Here is a 26,157-nt window from a genome sequence, read left to right as displayed (position 1 = left end):
AAACCTTATGTTTAGAATCCACATTTCATTCTATATTTAAAAATTCATGAAAAATATCCTGCAAAATTCAAAGGAAAGTGCATAATTTATTGTCATGTGCATTTTATATATTGACTAGCCTGGGTGCCATGCGCTGTCCGGGTGTTTAGCGGGGTGTGTTGAGCACAAAAAGTGGGAATAGGCAGGCAGGCTCGAACCCGTGACGTGGAAGAGAAAGTGAAAAAAAAATCTGACGTTTTACCGCTACTACATGACATGACCAGAAGTTGGGAACGTTGAAATTAGTCCTTCCAATCGATATGATAACTTGCAAAAATGATGACGCAAAAAGAAAAAAAGCCGACCCCTCCTTGTAGAAAACTGCCATATTGAGGGTGAACAAATTAATGTTTTGGGCCAATTTTTCTATATTTGTTGTCCGAAGGGTCAGCTTCAGAACGATATCGATCTTGGGGAAATCACTTGCCTCTGTCGAAAGTTTTAGGCAGACATGCATACATTTAAACAGACAGGTGAGATTTATATTATATACTAGCGTGTTGGAGGGGGGGGGTAAATCCAAACAAATTGGAACATAAAGAATAAGTGAAGTAATGTTAAAACTTTAGAAAATCGGGGGGGGGGGACCAGCAAAAAAAAAAAAAAAAAACAAAAAAACAAATGTGATGCAAATGAATGATGTTAAAATTTCTTAAAATTGGGGGGGAAAAAACAAAAAAAAACGCGAACGTGATGCAAAACAAACTATGTTAAAACTTAAAAAAAACAAATGAAACAGCGAACACGAAAAATGGCATAAATAACCCTTGTTTCAATATTAAAAGTTAAAAAAATCGAAAAAAATTTATCTGATACCTTGGATCGAACCTGCACTCTAAAGATTACAATACTGCCACTTTTACCATTGTACCATGACTGCGTGAGCAAATCAGTTGCTTTTTATAATATTTAAACTAATTCAAAGACCGGCGTCATTTCGCATGCGTATTTGCCTAGATCGTCATGAAGGAATGATTTTTTGCTACTCCTCCCTGTAGAAAAGTGTCCCGTTGAGGGTGAAGGGATTAATGTTTTTAGCCAATTTCTCAATATTTGTTGTCCAAAGGTTCGAGCTTCAAAATCATACTTATCTCACGACAATCCGTCGCCTCTGTCAAAAGGTTTTGCGAGACACACAAATACGCACATTTTGCCTTTTATATACACTAGCGTCCAAAACTAAGGGACAATTTTAAAACCTAATATTTGTTAGAAATAACAACTGTGAAAAGCTGAAATTTTGACACCTGGTAGTATGCTATATTCAAAATTTTTTATTTCCTCTAAAGAAGTCATTTGTAAACGTTGCATTAGCCGGCACCATGGCGAAGCACCAAAAACTTGATTACTCTGCTCTGTGAGACAAGCTATTGTAAAGCTACGCAAGGAAAAGCACACCATTAGAGAGATTTCAGAGAAAGTGAAACGTTCTAAGAGTGTTGTAGGCAAAGTTGTTAAATCCTACAATGATACTGGCAATAGTGCTTTTTTTAATCCGGCAGACCCCGCAAAATTTTGGCAAGAGATCGAATAATGCAGCATATGTCATTAAAGGACCATTTTAAGTTTTGCATCGAAATTAAAAGGGTTATGAACAGTACTTGTGTTAATGTAAAGACAGGCTGTTTCTAGAAGACTGCAAGAAATAGCGCTGTTTAATCGAACCCCAGGGAAGAAACCATTTGTTAGTTGGAAGAATAAGAGATTAGAGTTTGCAAACAGGTATGTAATTTGGACATGAAAATTGGGCAAGAGTATTTTTCAGTGATGAAAGCAAATTTAATTTATTTGGAAATAATGGAAAAAAAACAATGTAAAGATACATATTGGTGAAAGATTAAGTGCAAAGTGTACAAAGACAACTGTCAAGTTTGGGGGCAAAAGCGTCATGGTATTTGGAATGTTTTCTAGCCAAGGTTTTAAAATTTTGTACCTTAGTTTTGGACACTACTATATATATATATGTATATTAGAATTTTCAGAATATGAGAGATTGTATATAATAAATTCCACAGCCAAACAACGTCGTAGCTCACAAGAGCCATGACAGTCAATGAACCGGAAGTCCAAGACTCAAGTTTCGCCCTCATTTGGGCTCATCAGTTAGACACATCCTACCTCAGGATTCGAAACCCGAGCCTCTTGCATGCGAGACGAAGTAGGTTCATTTCACAGTCGGATTTCGGTGTGGTTTGCTTGATCTGTGTTGGTTAATAGAAATTCTTGTATGCGGGGCGTTTGCTCAATTGGTAGAGTGCTTGCCTCGCATGCAAGAGGCTCGGGTTTCGAATCCTGAGTTTGGATGTGTCTAATTGATGAGCCCAAATGAGGGCGAAACTCGAGTCTTGGACTTCCCGTTTGTTGACTGTCATGGCTCTTGTGAGCTGCAACGCTGTTTGGCTGTGGAATTTATTATATATATATATATATATATATATATATATATATATATACTAGCAGTTCAGCCTGGCTTTGCTCGGGCCCTATGTACTGTTCCTAACCTTATAGGCATATGTATATATAAAAAAAGTGTGCATATGTACGGTAATGCCTTTCTGTATAAATAATACTTTTGGACGTTACTGTATATAGATAGTTCAACTTTGCCAGTTGTAAAATACGCTGGATATATTTTCATTCATGTAGATTTTCCATTTATGATTAGAGCCAATTCTCTATTGAATATCATATTGTACCTAATTTATAGTAGTAATTTAAAAAAACAAAAAAACAAAAACACTTTGGTGCCATCAGCTAGAATCTAAACCAAAACATGTAGCGCCACATTCCTTACTGTTTGAGCTAACCTGACATATAGATAAGAAAGTTATAATATTAACCCACTTTTAGGCATGACTAGCAGGGGTACCCGGTGTTTTTTTTTTTTTTTTTTTTTTACACAGTGATCACCACTTATCAAGGCCCAGAAGCCACTCAGGGATAAGGGTTATTGCAAGTACATTACGTTAGTGTGGAGATTTATTGAAGTGTTTACTTAAGGGGGCGGTTCATTAGGAATTTGTTAACATTGGACTTGAAGACATCCAAGTTGTAGTCCGGTGGGAAGCAGGCAGACGGAACAGAGTTCCACAGGCATGCAGTTCTAAGAAAGAAGCTTTGTTCATGAAATCCGCGTTTTGATTTAGGCACAGATATAGAGTGGGGGAAATTTTTCACAGTGGATTCAGCTAGACGGATGTTTTTCGTGAAAGTTTGGCGAGGGGAGACCAGAGATTGGAGTTCAGACGAGCACCTGCCATGGAAATAACGATAAAACAAGGATAGGCTCGCAACGTCTCTTCTGTGGGAGAGAGGTTGCAGGGTAGAGAAAAGGGCATCCCCCACTAAGCCACAAAGTCTATTTTGTACTCTGTCAAGGCAGGATAGGCTGTTTTTAGCAGCTCCTGCCCAGATATGGTAACAGTACTCCATCCTTGGACGTACTTGGCTTTTATATAGATAGAGAATTGCATCAGTAGTGAGATATCTTCTGGAGCGGTAGAAGGATCCCACCATCTTTACAGCGACCTTGGCAACAGACTTGATGCACGTGTTCCATTGCCCCGGTGTGGAGAGGCTTTATGGTAAGGGTATCGATCAATGGAGACCTAAAGAAAAATGTTTCAAAATGCTGTAAAAAAAAAAAAAAGAAAGAAGTAATCAGGCTCGAATTTGTAACGCAAAGGAGGAAGAAAGGTGATAAAAAGCCAACTGCTTAACCTCCACGCCCATTGCGACATACAACATCGCTGATGTTCGAAATAAGATGTGAATAAGTTTGCAAAAATGTTGGTGAAAAGGCGGTCCAGTTTTGGATATTTGTTGTCAGAGAGACTGACCTTTCAAACAATACCAATTTTGTCGCTGTTGGTCGCATGTGTCAAAAGTTTTTGGCGCACACACAAACACACTGTCTTTTATATAATGGACTAGTGGGGGTATCCAGCGTTGCCCGGATGTAGAGAAGTCGTGTAGAGAGGGGGGGGGGCGGGAATCAAAACAACTGGGTGGAGAGAGGCGTGAAAAAAAAATGTGGTAGTAGGCAGGCAGGCTCAAACCCATAATGTAAAGGAAGAAAACTTGAAAAAAAACTTTGTCAGCTGATGCGTCCATCGCGAAACCAGAAGTCGCGACCATTGGAATTAAGGGTAGTCAATCTAACGGAGACAATGACGTGAAAATGTCGATGAAAAAATCGACCCCTTCTTGTAGAAAACTGCCCAGTTGAGGGTGAAGAAATTAATGTTTTTAGCCAATTTTTTTATATTTATTGTCAGAGATCGAGCTTTAAAATAATAATTTTATCATGTTCCGGCGCATCTGTCGGAAGTTGTTGGCAGACATACAAACACACATGCACACACATTTTACCTTTTTTTATAATAGACTAGTGTGAGTGCTCAGCGTTGCCCAGGTGTAAAAGAAAAAAAAGTTTTGGTAGGCAGGTAGGCTCGAACCTGAAGCCTTGATAACTTACTGCAACACTACGTGGCAGTGGAATTGAGAATGGTTGAAATTAAACGATTAAAAAGTTATGTAACAGGTGCGTAAATTTAATGAGGTCAAACATTCCGCAATAAGGGAATGAAATCCCGCACTTAACTTTGGCTGCAAGCTCCTCAAGATGTTGGGGAAAACCAGCTGCCCCATAAAAAGGGGAATGTCCAAATGAATAGCAATTGTCTGATATGACGGGTTTTGCCCATATTGATCAAAGCTTATTGCTTTTCTTGGACCTCCCAACACGAGTGCCAGGGAGACTCGTTTGCTATGGATTCAGTTTCGCTTTTTTATACGGAAAAGCCAAACAAACACACAGAGACCAGGAAATACTGTGAAAATAGCATATAAAAATGACTCAAATAAAAGATAGATGCGACCTCGTATCATAAATTGCAGATATTATAATCTAGGATGTATATAAAAAGTTCTAAGAAACAGTGACCCCCCCCTCTTCAAAAGCCTTTACCAGATATATATAAACGCACACATAAACACACATTTTCACTTTTATATTATAGACTAGCCTGGGTGCCCAGCATTGCCCGTGTGTGTGTGTGTGTGTGTGTGTTGAGCAAAAAAAAAAGTGGTAGTAGGCAGGCAGGCTCGAACCCGTGATGCAAAGGAGGAAAAGAAAGTGAAAGAAAATCTGACGTCTTACCGCTACTCTAGACCGGAAGTGTGAAGCATTCAAATTTAACATAGCCAATCAAAAAAAGATGGTGTTGCTTTTAAACCTCCCATGAAAGCAAATTAGACACAAGGTCATTTAATTGGGGGAGGGGGGGAAAAACCAGCTCCTCCAAAAAGGGACATTCTGGCAATATCCAAATAAATAGTAATTGTCTGTATGAAGGGTTTCCCCTACATTAACCGAGGACAAATTACAGAACAGATACTACCCCGGCGAAACCAGACATTATCGTTTGTGTTCGAATAGTTTCACTTTATTTATACAAAAAAGAAAAACAAACAGCCGACATGACACCATGGTGGGGAATTTTGTTTAACCCGATCCAAAAAAAAGATAAACGATATCTGTTTGCAAATGCGACATATTACGATCTAGGAAGTATGCGAAAACTTCTCGCAGTATATAAGCGACACGAGAATCTCGATGCAAAAAGCCTTTTGTGGACATACACAAACGCTTGTATCCATTTTGCCCTTTATAGAATAGACTAGCGAAGGGTACCCGGCGTTGCGTGGGTGTTTGGAGGTGTTTGTGGAAATTCCGGGGGTGGGGAGGGGGGGCTTAAAAAAAAAAAAGTAAGTATGAGGATCGAACCCGAACCGTTGAGGCAAAGTTGTAAATTAAAGTGTGAAAAAAAAAAAACTTGCGACGTTAACCATTGCCCCACCGCGAGATGCTAATGGAAACACGTTTGAATTTATTTAATTACTTGGATTTGGTAGGTGTCTGTTTTAATGAGTTAATGAGGTCAAGTTTGACTGAGGGATAGTATTTAATTTACTGCTGAACGCTTTTTTTTTTCCTCCCAAGTGTGAAAAAAAAAAAAACTTGAGACGTTAACCATTGCCCCACCGCGAGATGCTAATGGAAACACGTTTGAATTTATTTAATTACTTGGATTTGGTAGGTGCCCGTTTTAATGAGTTAATGAGGTCAACTTTGACTGCGGGATAGTATTTGATTTACTGCTGAACGCTTTTTTTTCCCCCCAAGATGTTATAGGAAAAAGACTAACCCACATGCGGCGAGCGACAAATATTGAATATTTATCTTCCCGAAATCGAGCAAATTAAATAGACAGGCGAGCTCCGTTGACAACTCTGAGATATTACGATTTACATGTGATATAAAGTTTTAAAAAGTTGTTAGGCGAGCGACCGCTTCTCTGAAAAAAGCCTTTTGTAGACACACAGAAAAAGCGAACACACACACACACACATACATACATACATTTTCGCTTTTATATTTATAGACTAGCCTGGGTGGCCAGCGTTGCCTGGGTGTTTTGGAGGTGTGTGTTGAGGGGGGGAAAGTGGTAGTAGGCAGGGTTTAACCCATATTGCGAAGGAGGAAAAAAAAAGCTTGTTGCGTCCATCACCAAATTTCGAAAATATAAGCGAAAAAAGCGACTCCTCCCTGTAGAAAAGGGCCCAGTTGAGGGTGAAAGAATTAATATTTTAGCAAATCTTTCTATATTTGTCGTCTGAAGGACAGAGCTTCAAAATAATAAGTCTTGTGAAAATCTGTAGAGGTGATTTCTACTGATACCATTAGATTGTCTGCATTTCCAAGTGGACTCTGGGCATTAGCCACACAATCCTCAGGTGCTGTAGTAAGGAATAAGTCTAGCAGTGAAGCTTGCTGGTCTTCACGATCTGGGAGATGGGTCAGGAACATGACTGCCTGTGTAAGGGAATGGGTTCTAGAGAAGCTATAAGTATTGTGCCTGAGAAACCAATTTTTATGGTGGCTATTAAAGTCAACAAACAGATGCATTTGAGCGTTACTATCGAAGAGTGCTGCATTTATACTATCAGAGACGATTGATTAGGGTACAGTCCTGACTTGAGGGAGAACGTTTTTCAGTTTGTTTTGAATTGAAAACAAGCAGGCCAATCTCTAAGTGGGAGTGAGATCTAAATGGGAGAGAAAAGGATTAAAAACGGAGGTGGGGAGAGGAATTTTCAGAGTAGGTGATGTCTTGCCAAAATAAATACGATCTCGGAAAGGTCGGAGACAAAAGAAAAAAAAATTGATAAGGCCGAGTGGGCATTTTGGAGTTGCTCCTAACCGAGGCCAAGCATTCTAAATTTAGTCATTTAAGAGTTACTTCCCTTGTAAGACTTTCTTACAGAAAATCCTCAAAAATTAAGCTGTAAACAAATTATCTCCCCTGTTATTTATTCTTTATTTCGTTATTGTTTCTTTTTATTTTTTTTTATCTTAATGAATAATCTAATTTTAACTTTTAATGGTCCCCTTCCTCCCAATGAAAACGGTAATTTAGCTGCAGCCAAATTCGCTGTCAAGAAGAGACTGTCATCAATCATGACCAACAGAAACATTAAAATAGACACCAAATTCAGAATACTCGAATACGATTTATATGGTTGTGAGCGCTGTACAATCACTAATAGCACAAGGAAGAGACTAGAGGCAACTGAAACTTGGACAGAAAAGAAAACAAATGGAAAGGTATTAGAAATGGCAAACACAGAAAAGTCTTTAATAAGGACAGTGTGAAAAAGACAAATGAGGTTCCTGGGCCATGTCTACAGAAAAAGCGGAATAGAATAGTTTGACAGAAAAAAATCATGGGTAGAAGAAGCAGAGGATGACAGCAAGAAACATACGTTGACTATCTGAACACTTGAGCAACATAAAAAAAATAGTGAACAACAATGAATTCATGAATGCCTTGAGGGAAAGAGATAGTTGGAGAGCCATAACCGTCAATGTCAGAACACCACTTGAATTGAATAATCCTTGTAATTTGGTGTTCGTATGTACATTATCACTTTATATACACACGCACAAAAATATGAAGTCGTCTGATAACGAAAAATTGATTAATTGATGTTCTAAAGTAAAAAAGACTTTTTTTTTTTTTCTTTTTTTAGATGAATTGTTCCAAAATTGAATTCTATTGCACCATTGACAAAAGCAATAGAATTTAAAAAAAATAAACACAATTCAAGAAAAAAATAATTTTCTATAATTTTAAATAAATAAATATATACAGAGGAGACACAATTGTTTTTTTGTTTTTTTTATTAAAAGGGATTATAAGCAGGGAGACCTGATGTTGACTGGGATGTTCAATGAACGTTTCACACTCCCATATTTTTATTGTTTGTTTATCGGTGAAATCGACCAAATTCTTTTTTATTTTTAATCCAATTGATTGATTGTCGGCTCTAATTGATGATCCATCCTTCCCTGCTGGACCGTTATTAAGGATTACCAGTTTAGGTAATCAATGTTTGGAGAAAATGTTTTGTCTACATTATCACTGTTTTTGCAGTTGTGTCAGTAAGTTGGATGAATTCTAAATAATTTGAGTACCTATTTGCAATGCCTCCCCACGGGGCAGAGTTAGACACCAGGGTCGTTTTTTAACGTGGAGAAAAGGTACAAAAATAAAAATTGTCTCAGTCGTGAAGGATTTCTCCTCCAATGAAAGAGAACGAGAAATGAAAGTGCCGCATCTTAAGAACAGATACTACACTTTGATCTTGGCCAAAAGGCCAAGTTTGTAATCCAGTACTTTTAGATAATTTTCCCCGCAGTCTGGGCCAACCTAATGCCAAGGTTGGTCCGGTATATCATGTGATGTTGACTGGGATGTTCAATGAACGTTTCACACTCCCATATTTTATAGGTCCTGTATATGACCTTAAACTATATCCGATGGTGAGGCCCCAGCTTGCAGGCATTGGGGAGTGTGGAGCCACCCTTTATAATAATTTAATTGCCATTGCTCCCAGGTCCACTCTAACCCAGAGTGGTAGTATCTGCTAGGGTCCAAACTATGGGTTAAATAGAAACCAACTTGAAAAAAAAAAAAGCGAATATATTCTATTAAAAATTTTTTTTTTTTTCAAAATAACTGGATTCGGCATTAAATATCCTGAAAAGGGTTGATATGCCGTAAAACAAAAACAACCAACCCATATTTTTATTGTCATCGAAATCGGTGAAATCTACCAAGTTGTTATTTTTAATCAAATTGATTGCCTGCTCTAATTGGAGACCCATCCCTCTCTGCTGGGCCGTTTATCAAGGATTACCAATTTAGGTATTCAATGTTTGGAGAAAATGTTTTGTCTACGTTATCACTGTTTGTGCAGTTGTGTCAGTAATTTCAAATAATTTGAGTAGTAATCCAGTACCTTAGATAATCTTCCTCGCAGTCTGTGCCAACCTTGGTCTGCTTTATCATGTGACATCCATGGCTCTGAACTTCATTGATTGCTTATAGCGTTGACATGAATCAGTTTTTTTTTTTTATATTATCGTCTATTTCATTGTTCATGTTCAACCAAAAAGAGCTTGCCTAACATTGGATTTATTTTTCCAACTCTCAGATCCAAAATCCTATGCATTTCTGCTAATATCTACGGCATAATCGTGTTGACACACCGGTTCTCATCAGATCACCGAAGTTAAGCAACGTTGAACCTGGTTAGCACCAGATGGGTAACCATTTGGGAATTCTAGGCATTGCATGTGCTCTCTGCTTATCTCGGCATTTGTTTCCAGTCGTACAGACACTGGTATTTAACAATGTCGACTGAGGAGAGGTGTGGTTGGAGATTGCACACTACCTGCTACAAAAATTTAACGCGCAAACATCCCTTCGTGGATATCCATGGTCTGTCAAAAACTGAAGGAGCCCATTTTGGTTGGTGTAACTATTGGCCTTTTAATATTAACCCTTCCTGGTATGACAGGTCATCTCGATAATTAAAGTAAAGATGAAGACTGGTGTTGAGGTTGTGTTGGTGATCGGGTCATTTGACCATAATTTGCTGTTGCAATGTTTCATCATTAGATTTTTCAGTTGTCAGCTGTTGTCGACTTGTGGCACAATGGAAAGCACCCCTTTTGGGGGAGCTGGGGGCTTCTACATTAATAAACCTTGTGCCTAACTTGGTCTGCACATATTTCAGTGAGGACACATGTTTTAAAGGTTGAAACTGTTGGCACACGAAGATTGACAGGTGTTTATGAATCCAGTGCTCAATAAAAGTTAAGCTATGTTGACATTTGAAAAACAAAATATGTGCGATGAAACATTCTCTCTCTCTCTCTCTCTTGCTCTTTCTATTTCTTTCTCTGTTTCCCTCTTTCATTCCCTTTCTCTCTCTTTCAATGAAAAAAGAGAGAATTAAATATTAAATATAATTCTATTGTCTTAAAATAGTTAAAGCTTTCATTCTGGGATCGGCGGATGCGACGTAGCAGTTTTAGCTGCATGCGTCTGATTTCAACTGGTCTTTATAAAAATATGCGCCTCATTGTTAAATCTTTAATAAATTTATGTATTTATGAAAATATGCTCCTCATTGTTAAATCTTAAATAAATTTATATTTTTATAAAAATGCATTTGTTCGCTATTTTTGTATAAGCGTTAAATTCCAACATGCCATTAATGCCGACGATGGAAAGATGCCTGTATGATGCAATGAAGAAGTGACCCATGCCAGCCACTTATAGCCGACAATATATTGACCCGTTGCGGTGATGTTTCCATGTGCCTATCGTTGGCTATTGTTTATTCCCCTGGGAAGCTGGTTGTGTTCTCGGGACATTACCGGGAAGTGATAGGGTCATAGACGTTTGTCACTAACATGGATTAAAGACATTACGAAGTGCACAAAGTAGTTAATTTCTGGTGTATTCTTTTTTTGTACCGCACGGCTGAGTGTCTTAACAACATGCAGTATTTTGCCTCAAATTTTGCCTTGTATTAAAATTGTATTTCTGCAGACGCATTATGGAATGTTGTACTCTAGGTGAAGTTTTTACACACAGACGAATCAAGGAATGTTGGGGTTTGTATTACTGTACACATAGATTCGAAAAAGTTGTCAAAAAACAAATATATAACAAATAAATGTTATCAAAGGCAATATAAATTACTTTTCTACCAAACTGGATATATTTTTTGTGTTTTTATTCAATTTAACATGTTTATTCAGCTTGAAAAACATGCAGTGTTTACCGATGTATTGGAAAATTCAAAATGTCGGCCGACTCTCTCTTAAACATGGTAAGTTCGGGAAAAGGTGTTATAAATAATAAACTAGACAAAATACTGTTAGGAATTTGCTCAATATATATTACCGTGACATAGGTTGACATATATTCGGTGTTTTTTTAATAGTATTTTGTTTAGTTTATTATTTATAACACCTTTTCCCGAACTTACCGTGTTTAAGAGAGAGTCTGCCGCCATTTTGAATTTTCCAATACATCGGTAAACACTGCATGTTTTTCGAGCTGAATAAATATGTTACATTGAATAAAAACACAAAAAATATATCCAGTTAGGTAGAAAAGTAACTTATCTTGCCTTTGATAACATTTATTTGTTATATATTTGTTTTTTGACAACTTTTTCGAATCTATGTGTACAGTAATACAAACCCGAATGTTGTACTCTAGGTGAAGTTTTTACAATTTTTGTGACGGTGATTATAAAGTGTTGTCCATATAAGAATTCCTGAAAATGTTCATCTGCAAGTACTATACACAACATTCCAAATTTGAGTGAGCAATACTTACTCTCCGCAGATGTAAAAGGGAAGCCAGCGAATGCCACTGGAGCCCAATCTTTTTAACTCGTGTTCACCCCTTACAAAGCATATTGCCACTTGGACGTAAAGGGTTAGTATTTGGGTCCATGTCTAGGAAAGATTAACAAGATATTTATGTTACATTTAAACTTCTGCATATCAGTACAACCAGGGAAGCAGGCAGCAGGAAAGGAATTCCAAAGTCTAGCTCTTCGAGGGAAGAAACTATTAGAATAGAAAGCTTTCTGGCATTTAGGGACAACAACAGTGAAGGGGTGATATCTTATTGCTAAGCGGGTTTGTCGGGGATATGTACATCGAGGGGGCACAAGTGAAACAAGTTCATCAGAACGCATTCCATTAAAATATTTGTAAAACAGGCACAGTGATGCAACATTGCGGCGATGGGACAGGGGCTGGAGCTTAGTTGATAAAGTGGGACCGATTAGATTGACAATTGTTTTTTGGACTTTATCCAAGAGGGAGACACTAGTGGTAGATGCACCAGCCCAGATGTGGCAACAATACTCCATGCATGGGCGGATAGAAGCCTTGTAAAGGGACAGGATACTCTTGGGTGTGAGTAGTCTTCTAGCTTGATAGAGGGAACCCACCTTCTTTGCAGCAGCTTTTGCAATGTCCTCTATGTATTTGTTCCAGTTCATATTGCCCGTAAATGTTCGGCCGAGGAGTTTGAAGGTAGAATTCTCAGATAGGGTGCTATTTGTCATGGATATAGAGGGTTGGAGAGGCGTCTTGTAATTATAAAAGGAGAACAGCTTAGTTTTACTAACATTAAATGTTACCATCCATTTGCGACTCCATTCCACTATAGTCTGGAGGTCATTTTCTAACAATGCTGACATTTTCTTTGTTTTTGTTCCAACCTAACTCTGAGACCTGGCATTGATGCATTTGAATAAACTCTGTTAGGAAGTTGTAGAGTTGAATGTAATAATCAAAGAAGAAAGCGCGCGTGTATATATTGTGCAGTTATACAAGTTACCTTTAGATGGGATCTGAGAGAGAAAGAAATTAAAGATGGCAGCCATGGATTTATAAGGTGTAGTCTTGTGAAATCTCACGAGATCTCCTCTTCCACTGCGCACATATGCAAATGGAATGGGTCAGTTTTCTAATAAAATGCCTGTTGGCAGAGGTCAATTGACTGGCATATTTGGCATTCCTCCAAAAGTGCAGTGAAAGTGGTAGTCAAGGAATACCAAACATGCCAATCAATCAACCCCGCCTCGACCAGATGGTGGGAAGTTTCAGATGGGAGTACACGTGACTTGGAGCCAACTGGGTATGGACATAACCCACTACAGCAGCCAGCATTTCCTCACCTTGATCGATTGTGGACAGACAAGTTTTACGATCTGGTTAATAAGACAGGATTCCTCCAGTGTCATCCGTGAATTGGAGTCCATATTTTATGAAAGGGGGCCACATGAAGAGATCCTCACAGACAATGATACGGCCTTCTGCAGTGGAGAGTTCAGATGTTTCGTAGACAAGTGGGGGATCCAGCTCAGACACAGATGTACATATGTACCGAGTGGCAACAGCATAGCAGACCGGTGCCATCGAAGTGTGAAGAGGATCACGGCAAGAAAACCATGCACGATCGCAGAGGCGGTCTATAATGCAACACCAAAGGATGGCATGACTGCTGCAAGTGCACCCTCCAATGTGATCCATTGCTATCGAGTGCACATCAAGGACATTGACACTCGTCTGCCTGATTGGCAGGAAACCCAAGGGGCGTATGAGTTGGGAGACACTATCTGGGTGAAGCCTCCCAATAATCGATGCACCAACAGCTTTCAAAGAGGGCAAAGCACTGGCATCATCAGTGAACAAGCCGTCTAGTTAATGGTACCCCACGTCATGTGAAAGATATCTGGCCTGCCCTAAATACGAACCAGTTGGCGAGTAGCAGTAATGGTGAATCATCAAAAGATGAACTGTGGATCCGACCTATTCCCCGTGATGGTACAACTGCGAACCCCAACGCTGACGCTGATAGTTCCAGCACCCCTTCTGAGAGCTCCGATGAAGAGGAAGAAGTCCAGCCTGATGATATGACTGTACACTCTAACGTAGATGCCAATGGTTACCACGCCTCTTCTGAGAGCTCCAATGAAGATGAAGTAGTCCGGCCAATCCTCCTTCGTAGGAGTGCCTGCAACAAACGACCACATCCACCATGCCACATGTGGGGTCTGGAGACCAGGAGGAGTGTAGAGTTGAATGTAAGAATCAAAGAAGAAAGCGCCCGTGTGGATTGGATCTGAGAGAAAGAGAAATTAAAGATGGCAGCCATGGTGTAGTCTCGTGGAATATCACGAGATCTCCTCTTCCACTGCACATATATGCAAATGGAATGGGGTCAGTTTTCTGATAAAATGCCTGTTGGAAGAGGTGATGGGCAGAACACGTGCTGAAAGTTGACAGTGACAAATTCTAGTTGAACTTTTGCTGATTGTATTTATTTTATTTTGTTTTGCTGTTTACCATTTAACTGCAGAAGTACAGGGTCAAAGTATTATAATATTGGACTCTGAGTAACTAGAATTTTTAGTCATTGAATTGCTTCATTTTGTGGTCAAAGAACCACATGTTATCCTTTTTTAACAAGAAATGAAGTTTCATTGATACGTTAAGAATAAATTGTCAGACGTAAAAAAAAAAAACGCTGAAGTTCTGTTTTATTTGTTATATCTACCGTGTTCATTTGCATTTTTTTGTCATCATGTTCAACCCCATGACTGGATATGAGTCTGTCCATTCATTGCTCTCCGCTTCCTCTTCCCCCACCTCTGTCCATTAACTGCTTTAAACCCTCCCTACACGTCTTTCGGTTTGATTATCTTCTCTAATTACCTCCTCTAAGCCTATTTCATCCTTCCTACTACCAGTTTATTTCACCTTTTTGCACTTTTTCTGCATCCATTCTCTCTCTATCTCCTCTATTACTCCCTTTACTCCCTTCAATATCTTTTACGCCTTTTTTTCCTCATTTTCTTTGTCTCCATTTCTCTCTCTCTCTCATTACCTTTGTCTTTATTATACTTTCCGAATGACATGTGATATCTTGCGGAACACCGATATGCTTCGGAAACGCTTTTGTGACATTTGAAACCGAAAAAAGAAAAGTGGATTTGTCAGCTTTTCACTTTTGCCCTTCAGCAAAGTTGCTCATTAAACCGTCTTCATCGGAAAGAACTGATTCGCTGTTGCATTATTACGGTGAAGAAAACCCATTGGAAATTTTTACTCCAAGAAAATCTTAATCTTTTTCGAAGCGAAGAATCGTAAAATGACTTTTCCCCCGCTTGCTTCCCATTTTCATTGCATTCACTTTTTTTCATGCATTTCGAGCTTCTGTACAGAATAACTTTTGTATACAACCTTTAAACATTTCATCTCCGCTTATAAAGACAAACCATAAGATTTTTTTTCTTCTATTAAGTCACCATTTATAAAAGCTAAAGGTTACTTATGGATAAAGGCTGAGTCAAATTCCTCTGGTGGTTTATATATATATATAATATATATATATATCGACAGAGAGAAATAAAAAGGAACAAACAGAGTTGTGTGTTCATCGACGTTTCGTCTTTATTTCGAGACTTCCTCTGGATGAATGAAATTAAGAAAACAAAAACACCAGTATAAATATTTGAAAATGTTTCATGTGCAAAGTGTGACGTGGTTCTATTTCAGAAACAGAAAAAGGCGTTAGAAATTCAGAAAAGGAGGATGGGGGGGATTGCATTCTTAATAATGTCATATAGTCGTTAATGTTTTTAAAAGATATGAACGCAGTTAATATTCTTTCTGGAAAAGTATGTCTGTTAAAATTCAAATCTAGGTTTGTAACAGAAATGAAATGAGTGTGTTTTTTGTTATGTAATTTATTGATTGGGATTATATGCATCAATTATTACAGGAGGTGTTTCTATGGTGTGATAACATTAACCTGTGTCTACAATTAAATTGTTCTTTTAATAAAAGTTGACTTATTAATGGTGCTACATTATAGAAACCTACATGTTTTGTCGTGCTTGAATTTGTGATAAGCGCAGATTCAAGAAGTCTCCGGCGCGGTTTATTTGAAATAAATTTAACTATTTTTGCTTATTTAATGTCAACGGTGTGATTATGCTGCAATGAATGAAAGAATAATGCACTTAAAAGAATTGCTATTTTTTATATCTCTTCTATGTTTCTTGATAGTCCTGGATACGACCTTAAACTATATCCGATGGTGAGACCTCAGCTTGCAGACTTTGGGGAGCATGGAGCCACCCTTTAATTGCCATTGCTCCCAGTCCACTCTGACCCGGAGTGGTAGTACCTGTTAGGGTTCCAACTATGGGTTAAATAGAAACCGACTTGCAAAACACAAATATATTCTATTAAAAAAATTTTCTTCAAAATCACCGGATTCGGCATTAAATAATCTGGAAAGGTTTGATATGCCGTAAAACAAAAACAAGCAACCAATCTATGTTCATTGAGAATTTTTCTGATTTACGATGGCTTATATATTGTATATTTAGACAGCGTTTTCTTTCTCTTAAGCATATTTCATTAAATAAAACGTGCATGTTTTGTCTATTAGTTATAGTTTTAATCCTTTCTAATCTCCGAATGATGGTCTTCACTTCTGGCAGGAACTGGCTGATGTATAAAATAAGTTTCCATTGATTTTTTTTTTTTTTCCAATGCCAAAATAATTCCTTAAATTATCTTTTTTCTTTTTTTTTTTTTTTTTTTTTTTGATTTTGTTTAAAACAAAATCTTTCACTACTGATAATAGTAATAAAATGATAAATATTTATTGATTTTTGAACTGCCAATAAAGCTAAAATCTATAAATCACCCCCACAAGTGTGTTTTTATGTTTTAGAAAATACCTGCACATTTAACGTGTGTTTTTATGGTAATCACAAATATATATATATATATATATATATATATATATATAATGTTTGTATATATATATATATATATATATATATATACAAACATTATCTACATATGTGTGTACATGTTTCTGCTTCTCTACAGGAGTTGCAGCAGAAACATGTACACATATATGCAGACAATAACGTATAAACTAGCATGACCTGTTAACTGGTGTTGCCCAGTGGAAGCTCCCCCCCCCCCATCCCTTGCAAAAAAAGTGAACTACAGTTGTTGTTGGTGGTAGTGGTGGCCACTGCCATCCCTGAACAATTGCGGACACTGGCGGCCGTGGCCAAAATGAAATAATCTCGCTTTCACTTGCGATTAGTACTGGTTTGGTCAAATCGTTGAACTTTGACCCCTTAACAGCCAAATTTCTGATCGAAAATGGATTGCAAAGATTTTCCCAAATCTCAGTACCCCATATATCAAATTTAAAGCCTGTAGACTTAAAATTGAGTTATTGTGTAGGGAAATGTACACAGACACATTCACTATATATATATATATATATATAAATGATAATAATTGAAAAATCGAGTTATTTCTATACCTACAAACACTAGTATTTCATGCTTATATAAGTTATAATTACTGCCAATTGGGAGATTCAGTCTCAGTCATAAAGTCACTTTTGACTTCATAGGCTGGAATTCTACTTCCAAACCACCAGTGATTAACACAAGAATTAAGAGAAAAGAATAAATGGCAAATCAGTGGGCTAGTCAGAGTATTCAACAACAGGAAGCTGGAATATTGCATATATCTAATATATACGACTGTGACAACAGAATATTCTTTTCGTTCTTTTGACTCTCAATTATATATCTGACACAGTAAGATTCAGTCAATCAACCGAGAACCACATCAGTCTATATAAAAACATAAGATATTAAAGGATATATATACTCAAGAGTCAAAACAATGAAAAGAATATGCTGTTGTCACAGCCATAGTAATAAGCAAACAATACTGGGTACTTCTACAGAATAGGAACCGAACTGTTATTTGTTTTTTTTTAACTCTAAACCAAGTTTTAGGTTTTAATTTGGAAAAAGTTAAGACTGGTTCGGTTAAAACTCTGTAGAAACATCTAATATTCTGACAATTTAATTTAACTTTTAAAATGCTGAAAGAAATGAAATCAAGGTGGAGGGGAAGGCTCATGTGAGTTTTTTTTTGTTGTTTTTTTTAATTAATACAATATAAATATAATATAAAAGCAATAATGTGTTTGTGTGTATGTGCATTTTTTGTATGTCCGGCAAAGGCTTTTTTTCAGGGGGGGGGGATTCTCCGGGGGCGGGGGATAACTATGTCTTACAACTTTTTATATACTCCTTAGATTGTAATATCTACGATTTATAAAAGGCGTTCGTAAATATCTTATTTCAGCGACTTTTATGTTACAAAATTCGTGCTGTGATTCCATCTTCTCTGCTACTACTATGGCGCGGTGTTTGACCAAGAAAACCATATGTTGACGTTCGTTTAACCACCTTCTCTTTTAAATTTAATTTCGACCATTCCTACTTCCCTGCCCTCGTAGTATCATGGTAAGTTATCAGGCTGTTTGCCCCAAAGCTTCGGGTTCGAGCCTACCTCCCTACAACATTTTTTTTTCTTTTCTTTTACACCGGGCAACGCCAGGCAACCCTGCTAGTCTATAAATATAAAAGCGAAAATGTATGTATGTATGTTCGCTTTTTGAGTATGTCCAAGAAAGGTTTTTTTCCCCGAGAAGCGATCGGTCGACTCCCTTAAAACTTTTTATATTAGGCCTAAATGATAATATCTACGAGTTAACAACGGGGGTCGCCTGTCTATTTAATTTGCTCGAGTTTCAAAAGATAAATATTCAAGATTTTTCGATCACCGCATGTGCATTAAGCTTTTTCTTATAAAAAAAGAAACGAACAGACTCGAGGTAAATAAAACACTGTCCCGCACTCAAAGTTGATGTCATTAAGTTGTCAAAATGGGCACCTGCCGTTAAACGTCGCACATTTTTTTTTTTCACACTTTATTATTTTCCAACTGCGCGTCAAGACTTTGTGTGTTTTTTTTTTTTTTAAACAACCAACGATTTTTGTTTTCATTTGCCTACAAACACCCGGGCAATGCTGGGTACCCCCTGCTAGTCTATATATATATATATATATATATATATATGTATATAAAAGGCAAAATGTGTGTATGTCTCGCAAAAACTTTCGACACGGGTCATAGATTTTCACGAGATTGATATCATTTTAAAGTTCCAACCTTCGCCCGACAAATATAAAAAAATTGGCCAAAAACATTAATTCCTTCACCCTAAAAGCATCAGTTTTCTACAGGGAGCGGTCAGCAAAAACTGTCCTCTCATGACAAGTTCGCTTCTACGCATGCGCAAATGACGTCGGAACATGATTTAGTTTAAATATAAAAAAAAACGACCTAATTTTGTCAACGTCGTCTTAGCCCAGTTCATTAGAGCAATTCGAATCGTGGTGTGAGATGTCTTTTATTTTTTTAAGGTTTAATATTGAAACAGGGTCATTTAAGCCATTTTTCACATGTTTTTTTTTGCTTTTATTTTTCAGTTTAAAGAAGTTTTAACGTTTGTTTTTCTGTTTTCTTTTTCCATCACATTCGCGTTTTCTTTTTTTGTTTTTGTTTTTCCGATTTTTACATTTAACATCGTTCGTTTGCCTTACGTTATTTTTTTTTGTGTTTTTTTTCGATTTTTTTAAGTTTTAACATTTATTTTATATAAAATATTTAATAATTTACTATTTAATATTTAAAAATATTTACTTCGCTTATTCTTATGTTTTGATTAACACCCCCCCTGCCCGAGCACACACACCCCTCTAAACACCTGGGCAACGCTGGGTACCCCTCGCTAGTCTATATATAAAAGCGAAAATGTGTGTATGTGTGTTTGCTTTTTGGGTATGCCCAAGAAAGGCTTTTTTCCGAGGAGCGGTCGGCTCACAACTTAAAACTTTTTATATCACATATAAATCATAATATCTCCGAGTTAACAGCAGAGGTCGCCTGTCTATTTAATTTGCTCGACTTTGGGAAGATAAATATTCAACAGTTTTCGCTCGACGCATGTGGATTAGGCTTTTTCGTATAATAATAGTGACACTAATTCTGGTGGTATTTTTCCGGTCTCGATCACCGGAAAAATACCACCGAAAAGCAATCAGCTTGGATCAATGGAAATATTTTCCTTATATCAGACAATTGCTATTCAATTTGGACAAGGGGAGCTGGTCCCCCCCCCCTCCAACATCTTGGGAAAATAAAAATAAAAAAAGCGTTCCCACATTAAATAAAATACTACCCGCAGTCAAAGTTGACCTCATTAAGTCATTAAAATATGCACCTGTCAATTCTAAGTAATTAAATAAATTCAAACGTATTTCCGGTAGTATATCGTGGTGGCCCAGTGGTTAATGTTGCACTTTTTTTTTTTTTTTTTCACACTTCAATTTCCAACTTTGCTCAAGCGTTCGGGTTCGATCCTCATACTCACCTACCAAACCCCCCCCCCCCCCCGTAGTTTTGATTTACCCAAAACCACACACACCTCCAAACACCCGGGCAACGCCGGCTAGTCTATATATATATAAAAGCGAAAATGTGTTTGTATGTATGTTTATGTGTTTGTATGTCTCGCAAAAACTTTCAACACGGGTCATGGATTCTCGGCAGATCGGTATCATTTTAAACTTCCAACCTTCGCCTGACCAATATCGAAAAATTAGCCCAAAACGTTAATTCCTTCACCCTAAAATGATCAGTTTTCTACAGGGGGGGGGGTCAGCAAAAACCGTCCTCTCATGACGATTCCACTTCTTTGGCTAGCCTTAATTTAAACCTGAGGTTTGGCGGTGGTTGTAACAGCAAAGACGTCACGTTTTTTCACTTTCTTTTCCTCCTTTGTGGTACGGGTTTCAGCCTGCCTGCCTACTACCACATTTTTTTTTGCGCTCGCAATTTTCACTTTTTTTGCTTAACCAACACCCTAACACCACCTACACTTTCTTTTCCGGCCTTTGCGTCACGGGTTCGAGCCTGCTTTCCTACTACAATTTTTTTGCTCAACACACGCCTACAAACACCCGGGCAACGCCGGTCACACAGGTTAGTCTAAAATAAAATTCAGAACTTTAATGCCTTTTTTTTTTTTTTTTTCATAGGTACTCGACCACCTTTAATTCGAGATCTTCCTAAACCGTTGGAGTTACTCATGACTCGGTAAGTACTATATGCTTTATTTTATTTATTTGTTTATTTTTTACTTGGAAGTCACTACTTATCAAGGCCTAAAGGCCACTCGAGGACAAGGGTTAATGAATGTAAGGTGGTAGTATGTTATATTCAACTGGGAAGTAGTTCAGTGGAACAGTGTTTCACAGGTGGGCACTTCTGAAAAAGAAACTTTGTTCATGAAAAATAAATATTAGGCTAAGATGGGTTGATGCATTTTTGTATACATCTCCATGGAGATGCCATCCTGGCAGTGGTTTCCCAAAAAAACATCTGTGTGAAATTTCTGCTTTTTTTTTGGTTGGCAAAGTCATTAAATGATGGCATTAAACAGAATTCTGTGTAGGCATTGACCATTTTTCTTTTGTTCTTAAATATTATTATATGATGAATCTTTTCAAGTTAAAATCAATTGAGAGGTACACATTTTGTATTGAGAAATAGTGAATACATTGTTATTCATTACCTAATGAAAAACGAGCAGAGGACAATGAGCAAAGTTCACTCAGTCTCAATAGGGTTCCTGGAAACATGATTACAGATCTTATCAGAAAGACCGAATGCAGAGAACCATGATAATCAATGTCTACAATAACAGACTTGATACCTGAAAAAAAAAATGCTTACGTATTTAAAGTGTGTATTTCTCAATAGATTTTAACTTGAACATGTTCCTCATGAATAATATTTAATGAAAACAACTATTTATATTACTTCTATTGATTGGATTGTTTTCATCTTGAGTGTTAGTGCAACATATTTGGAGTTGTTTTCGTATTTCTGTTAGTTTCCATTTTTGAGTCATTGTTTCAAATCTCAGAAAAAAAAATTGGTTGACAAAGGGGAGGCAACTCCCTTTCGTCCACTGCGTATATTTCGGCGTATAAGGCGACCGTCAGATAAGATGAGGTACAAAATTGGAGCAAATTTTAATAAGTTTATCATATATCGGTTGTATAAGACGATTGCTAAATCACAAAACCATGTTTGTTTAGCCTAGGCTAGAGATTGCAACATCCGGTATCTTATGACATATTGGTTTTTAAAGATGTTTTTTTTAACTCTAAGAGTCGTCTTATACGCCAAAATGTACAGTATTTATTATATAAATTCAAATAAAAAACGACTTTTAAAATTCACAAAGAAAAATTTTATTTTTATAATTTCGTATTCATATTTCTAATAAAATTTCAAACAAAACAAGTGAAGCATGCATAGTGCCCCGTGAACAAGGCATTAACAAATGAATAAAGTTCAGCATTTGCCCCCTCTCCATTAGGCCCCAAAAGTCCCCAGGAGATGTCAAATCCTGGTGAAAAATTAACAAACAGGGCAGTTTTAGGATTCAACATTTTTAACTCAACAAATTTGAGTTCTGCACCATGTAAAAAAAAAAAAAAAAAAAGTGACTAAGTCCACCATTTGCCCCCCCCCACTATTTAGCTCCAAAATTCCCCAATGCCTTAATATGTTTAAATTTGAGTTCAGCACCATGCAAAACTACTAAATAGACATACACAGAATATTTTGGACAAATATGGTAAAATAGTCCTAAAAATGAAGTGTTTTTATTAGACCCAAAAGAGCCCCTGGGGCACACTCAAGAGTTATTGCAAAGTATAGACAAACAAAATTATATAGAAATCAGTTAGTTACAACTTTTCAGAAAGTTTTATAAAAATCGAAGTCATCAATTTTTTTTTTTTTTTTTTTTTTTTTTTTATTTTTTTTTAAATCAAAGTGTCAATTTTAGCTAGGGGGACAACCAGAGTTTTCTTAGAACATCCGTTCTGTTACTTTTTTACTCATATCATGTTTAATGTTTGTGCAAAATTTTTTAAAATTTCAAGACGTAGTTATTGAGAAAAGTGCGGACAAACAGACAAGGGTGAATTTCCAGGTCCACCCTCTTTTTGTCAGGGGGGACCAATAAATTTTTTTTTTTTTTTAAATTTCGTTTTTAAAAGTGCAAATAAAGACTAATTGTCCAGAAGAGTTCAAACTTTATAACTGAATTTTACTAATTAGATCAGCATAGGTCTTTGCAGATAAACCCTTGTGACAATAACTCTCAAAATGAGAACGGTAGTCTGAAGAAACCAAATACGAATAATCAATCCTTATCTAAAAAAAAAAAGAAAATCAATAACGTAATGACGTCTAAAAAAACTTTGTCGACATTAAAATGTGCCAAAATAAAACGGTTGCGAAATTTTCCGTTCCTGCCAAATTCAATTGTTTTCGGATGTTTACACTGTAGGCACAAGCTTTCGGCTAGATTAAGCGAAATCAATTCACATATAAACTAATTTTGTAAAATTTGATTTCATTATATTGTAATCGAATATGTCACGCCCGATATTTAACTCTGTGTCGTTGTTATCAAATTTTCCGCTGTCACCATCCGTAAATGCTTATTAAATATATATATATATATATATATATATATATATATTTTAAAATAAATTTCATAAATGGCACAATGACATTTCAGACAAAACAAATGCTTTCAAACAAAGAAAGTTGCATGTGTGCGTGTACGTCTGAGTGATGCCATTTTTGGAGGCATGTTTTACTGTAGAAAACAAACTTAAAAAAAAAAAAAAAGTTGTCAAGAAACAAATATACAAGAAATAAATGTTACCAAAGGCAAGATAAGTTACTCTTCTACCTACCTAGGCAAGATTTTGATGTTAACTTATTTTAAAGCGTTTTTGAAGTTTGAAACACAAGTAGTGCTGAGCGTTTAAGTTAAAACAACATGAAAGGTGGCATCCTCATGACCGCCATTTTAACTTAATAAATAACATTGTGTAATTCACATAGACGTGAGAAGCACAAACGCAGTCCTATTAATGTTGGTTTTTGATGAAGAAATATTTATTTAATCATTTCTTTTGAAAAAATACATCTGATGTTTGTTGTTTGATGCTGTGACATTTTAAATGCATCTTTTCTTTGCATATTTTTTTTCTTTGCATATTTTTTTTCTTTGCATATTTTTTTTCTTTGCATATTTTTTTTCTTTGCATATTTTTTTTCTTTGCATATTTTTTTCTTTGCATATTTTTTTCTTTGCATATTTTTTTCTTTGCATATTTTTTTCTTTGCATATTTTTTTTCTTTGCATATTTTTTTTCTTTGCATATTTTTTTTCTTTGCATATTTTTTTCTTTGCATATTTTTTTCTTTGCATATTTTTTTTCTTTGCATATTTTTTTTCTTTGCATATTTTTTTTCTTTGCATATTTTTTTTCTTTGCATATTTTTTTTCTTTGCATATTTTTTTTCTTTGCATATTTTTTTTCTTTGCATATTTTTTTCCTTTGCACATTTTTTTCTTTGCATATTTTTTTTCTTTGCATATTTTTTCTTTGCATATTTTTTTCTTTGCATATTTTTTTTCTTTGCATATTTTTTTCTTTGCATATTTTTTTCTTTGCATATTTTTTTCTTTGCATATTTTTTTCTTTGCATATTTTTTTTCTTTGCATATTTTTTTCTTTGCATATTTTTTTCTTTGCATATTTTTTTCTTTGCATATTTTTTTCTTTGCATATTTTTTTCTTTGCATATTTTTTTCTTTGCATATTTTTTTCTTTGCATATTTTTTTTCTTTGCATATTTTTTTTCTTTGCATATTTTTTTCTTTGCATATTTTTTTCTTTGCATATTTTTTTCTTTGCATATTTTTTTCTTTGCATATTTTTTTTCTTTGCATATTTTTTTCTTTGCATATTTTTTTCTTTGCATATTTTTTTCTTTGCATATTTTTTTCTTTGCATATTTTTTTCTTTGCATATTTTTTTCTTTGCATATTTTTTTCTTTGCATATTTTTTTCTTTGCATATTTTTTTTCTTTGCATATTTTTTTTCTTTGCATATTTTTTTCCTTTGCACATTTTTTTCTTTGCATATTTTTTTTCTTTGCATATTTTTTTCTTTGCATATTTTTTTTCTTTGCATATTTTTTTCTTTGCATATTTTTTCTTTGCATATTTTTTTTCTTTGCATATTTTTTTCTTTGCATATTTTTTTCTTTGCATATTTTTTTCTTTGCATATTTTTTTTCTTTGCATATTTTTTTTCTTTGCATATTTTTTTCTTTGCATATTTTTTTCTTTGCATATTTTTTTCTTTGCATATTTTTTTCTTTGCATATTTTTTTTCTTTGCATATTTTTTTCTTTGCATATTTTTTTTCTTTGCATATTTTTTTCTTTGCATATTTTTTTCTTTGCATATTTTTTTCTTTACATATTTTTTTCTTTGCATATTTTTTTTCTTTGCATATTTTTTTTCTTTGCATATTTTTTTCTTTGCATATTTTTTTTCTTTGCATATTTTTTTTCTTTGCATATTTTTTTCTTTGCATATTTTTTTCTTTGCATATTTTTTTCTTTGCATATTTTTTTCTTTGCATATTTTTTTCTTTGCATATTTTTTCTTTGCATATTTTTTTTCTTTGCATATTTTTTTTCTTTGCATATTTTTTTTCTTTGCATATTTTTTTTCTTTGCATATTTTTTTTCTTTGCATATTTTTTTTCTTTGCATATTTTTTTTCTTTGCATATTTTTTTTCTTTGCATATTTTTTTTCTTTGCATATTTTTTTTCTTTGCATATTTTTTTTCTTTGCATATTTTTTTCTTTGCATATTTTTCTTTCATAGTTTTTTTTTCTTAACGATGCAGTAATCATTGCAAAAAAAAAAGGTGCAAGTTTCAACTTTTTTGTCTTTCGAGATAATAAACAAGAAATGAAAAACAACAAAAAAATCTTGAAATATTAATCAGTCTTTTGTGTACACTCTGTCCACCATTTTGTTTTTTAATTATTTTTATTTCCTGTTTTGTTCTACTTTTAATCTTATATGTATGTAGATGTGCATGCGCAGATATATATATATAGAGTTTTGTGTGTGTATGTATATAATGTATATATATATATATATATATGTGTGTGTGTGTGGGTATTTATAGTTTTATTTATTTTTTCTCAATTTTTTGTTCTTGCTTGGGATGGGGCATCCTATCAGATGTCAGACATTCACCCGCTGTCTTATACAATACCAACCGAGAGATCTTTTTAAGATTCTAA

General features: G+C 35.5%; 1 protein-coding gene and 1 pseudogene across 6 annotated transcripts in view; one reads left to right on the top strand and one right to left on the bottom strand.

Annotated features, from left to right (window-relative positions):
- Positions 1–26,157, top strand: part of LOC145241561 (mitogen-activated protein kinase kinase kinase 7-like) — a 621,914-nt gene that overhangs the window by 53,135 nt on the left and 542,622 nt on the right. For all 6 annotated transcript variants that reach the window (XM_080104629.1, XM_080104627.1, XM_080104631.1 and 3 more), the window contains exon 7: positions 20,989–21,046. In XM_080104629.1, coding sequence (XP_079960755.1) covers positions 20,989–21,046 — 58 coding nt within the window. The remainder of the gene's footprint in view (positions 1–20,988; positions 21,047–26,157) is intronic.
- Positions 8,640–8,773, bottom strand: LOC145241877 (U2 spliceosomal RNA; annotated as a pseudogene).

This window comes from Euprymna scolopes, chromosome 20, assembly GCF_053919585.1.
Source record: "Euprymna scolopes isolate OS-2025 chromosome 20, ASM5391958v1, whole genome shotgun sequence".
Classification (NCBI taxonomy): Eukaryota; Metazoa; Mollusca; class Cephalopoda; order Sepiida; family Sepiolidae; genus Euprymna; species Euprymna scolopes.
Note: the sequence above shows the minus strand (reverse complement) of the source record. Positions and strands in the feature narration are given on the sequence as shown.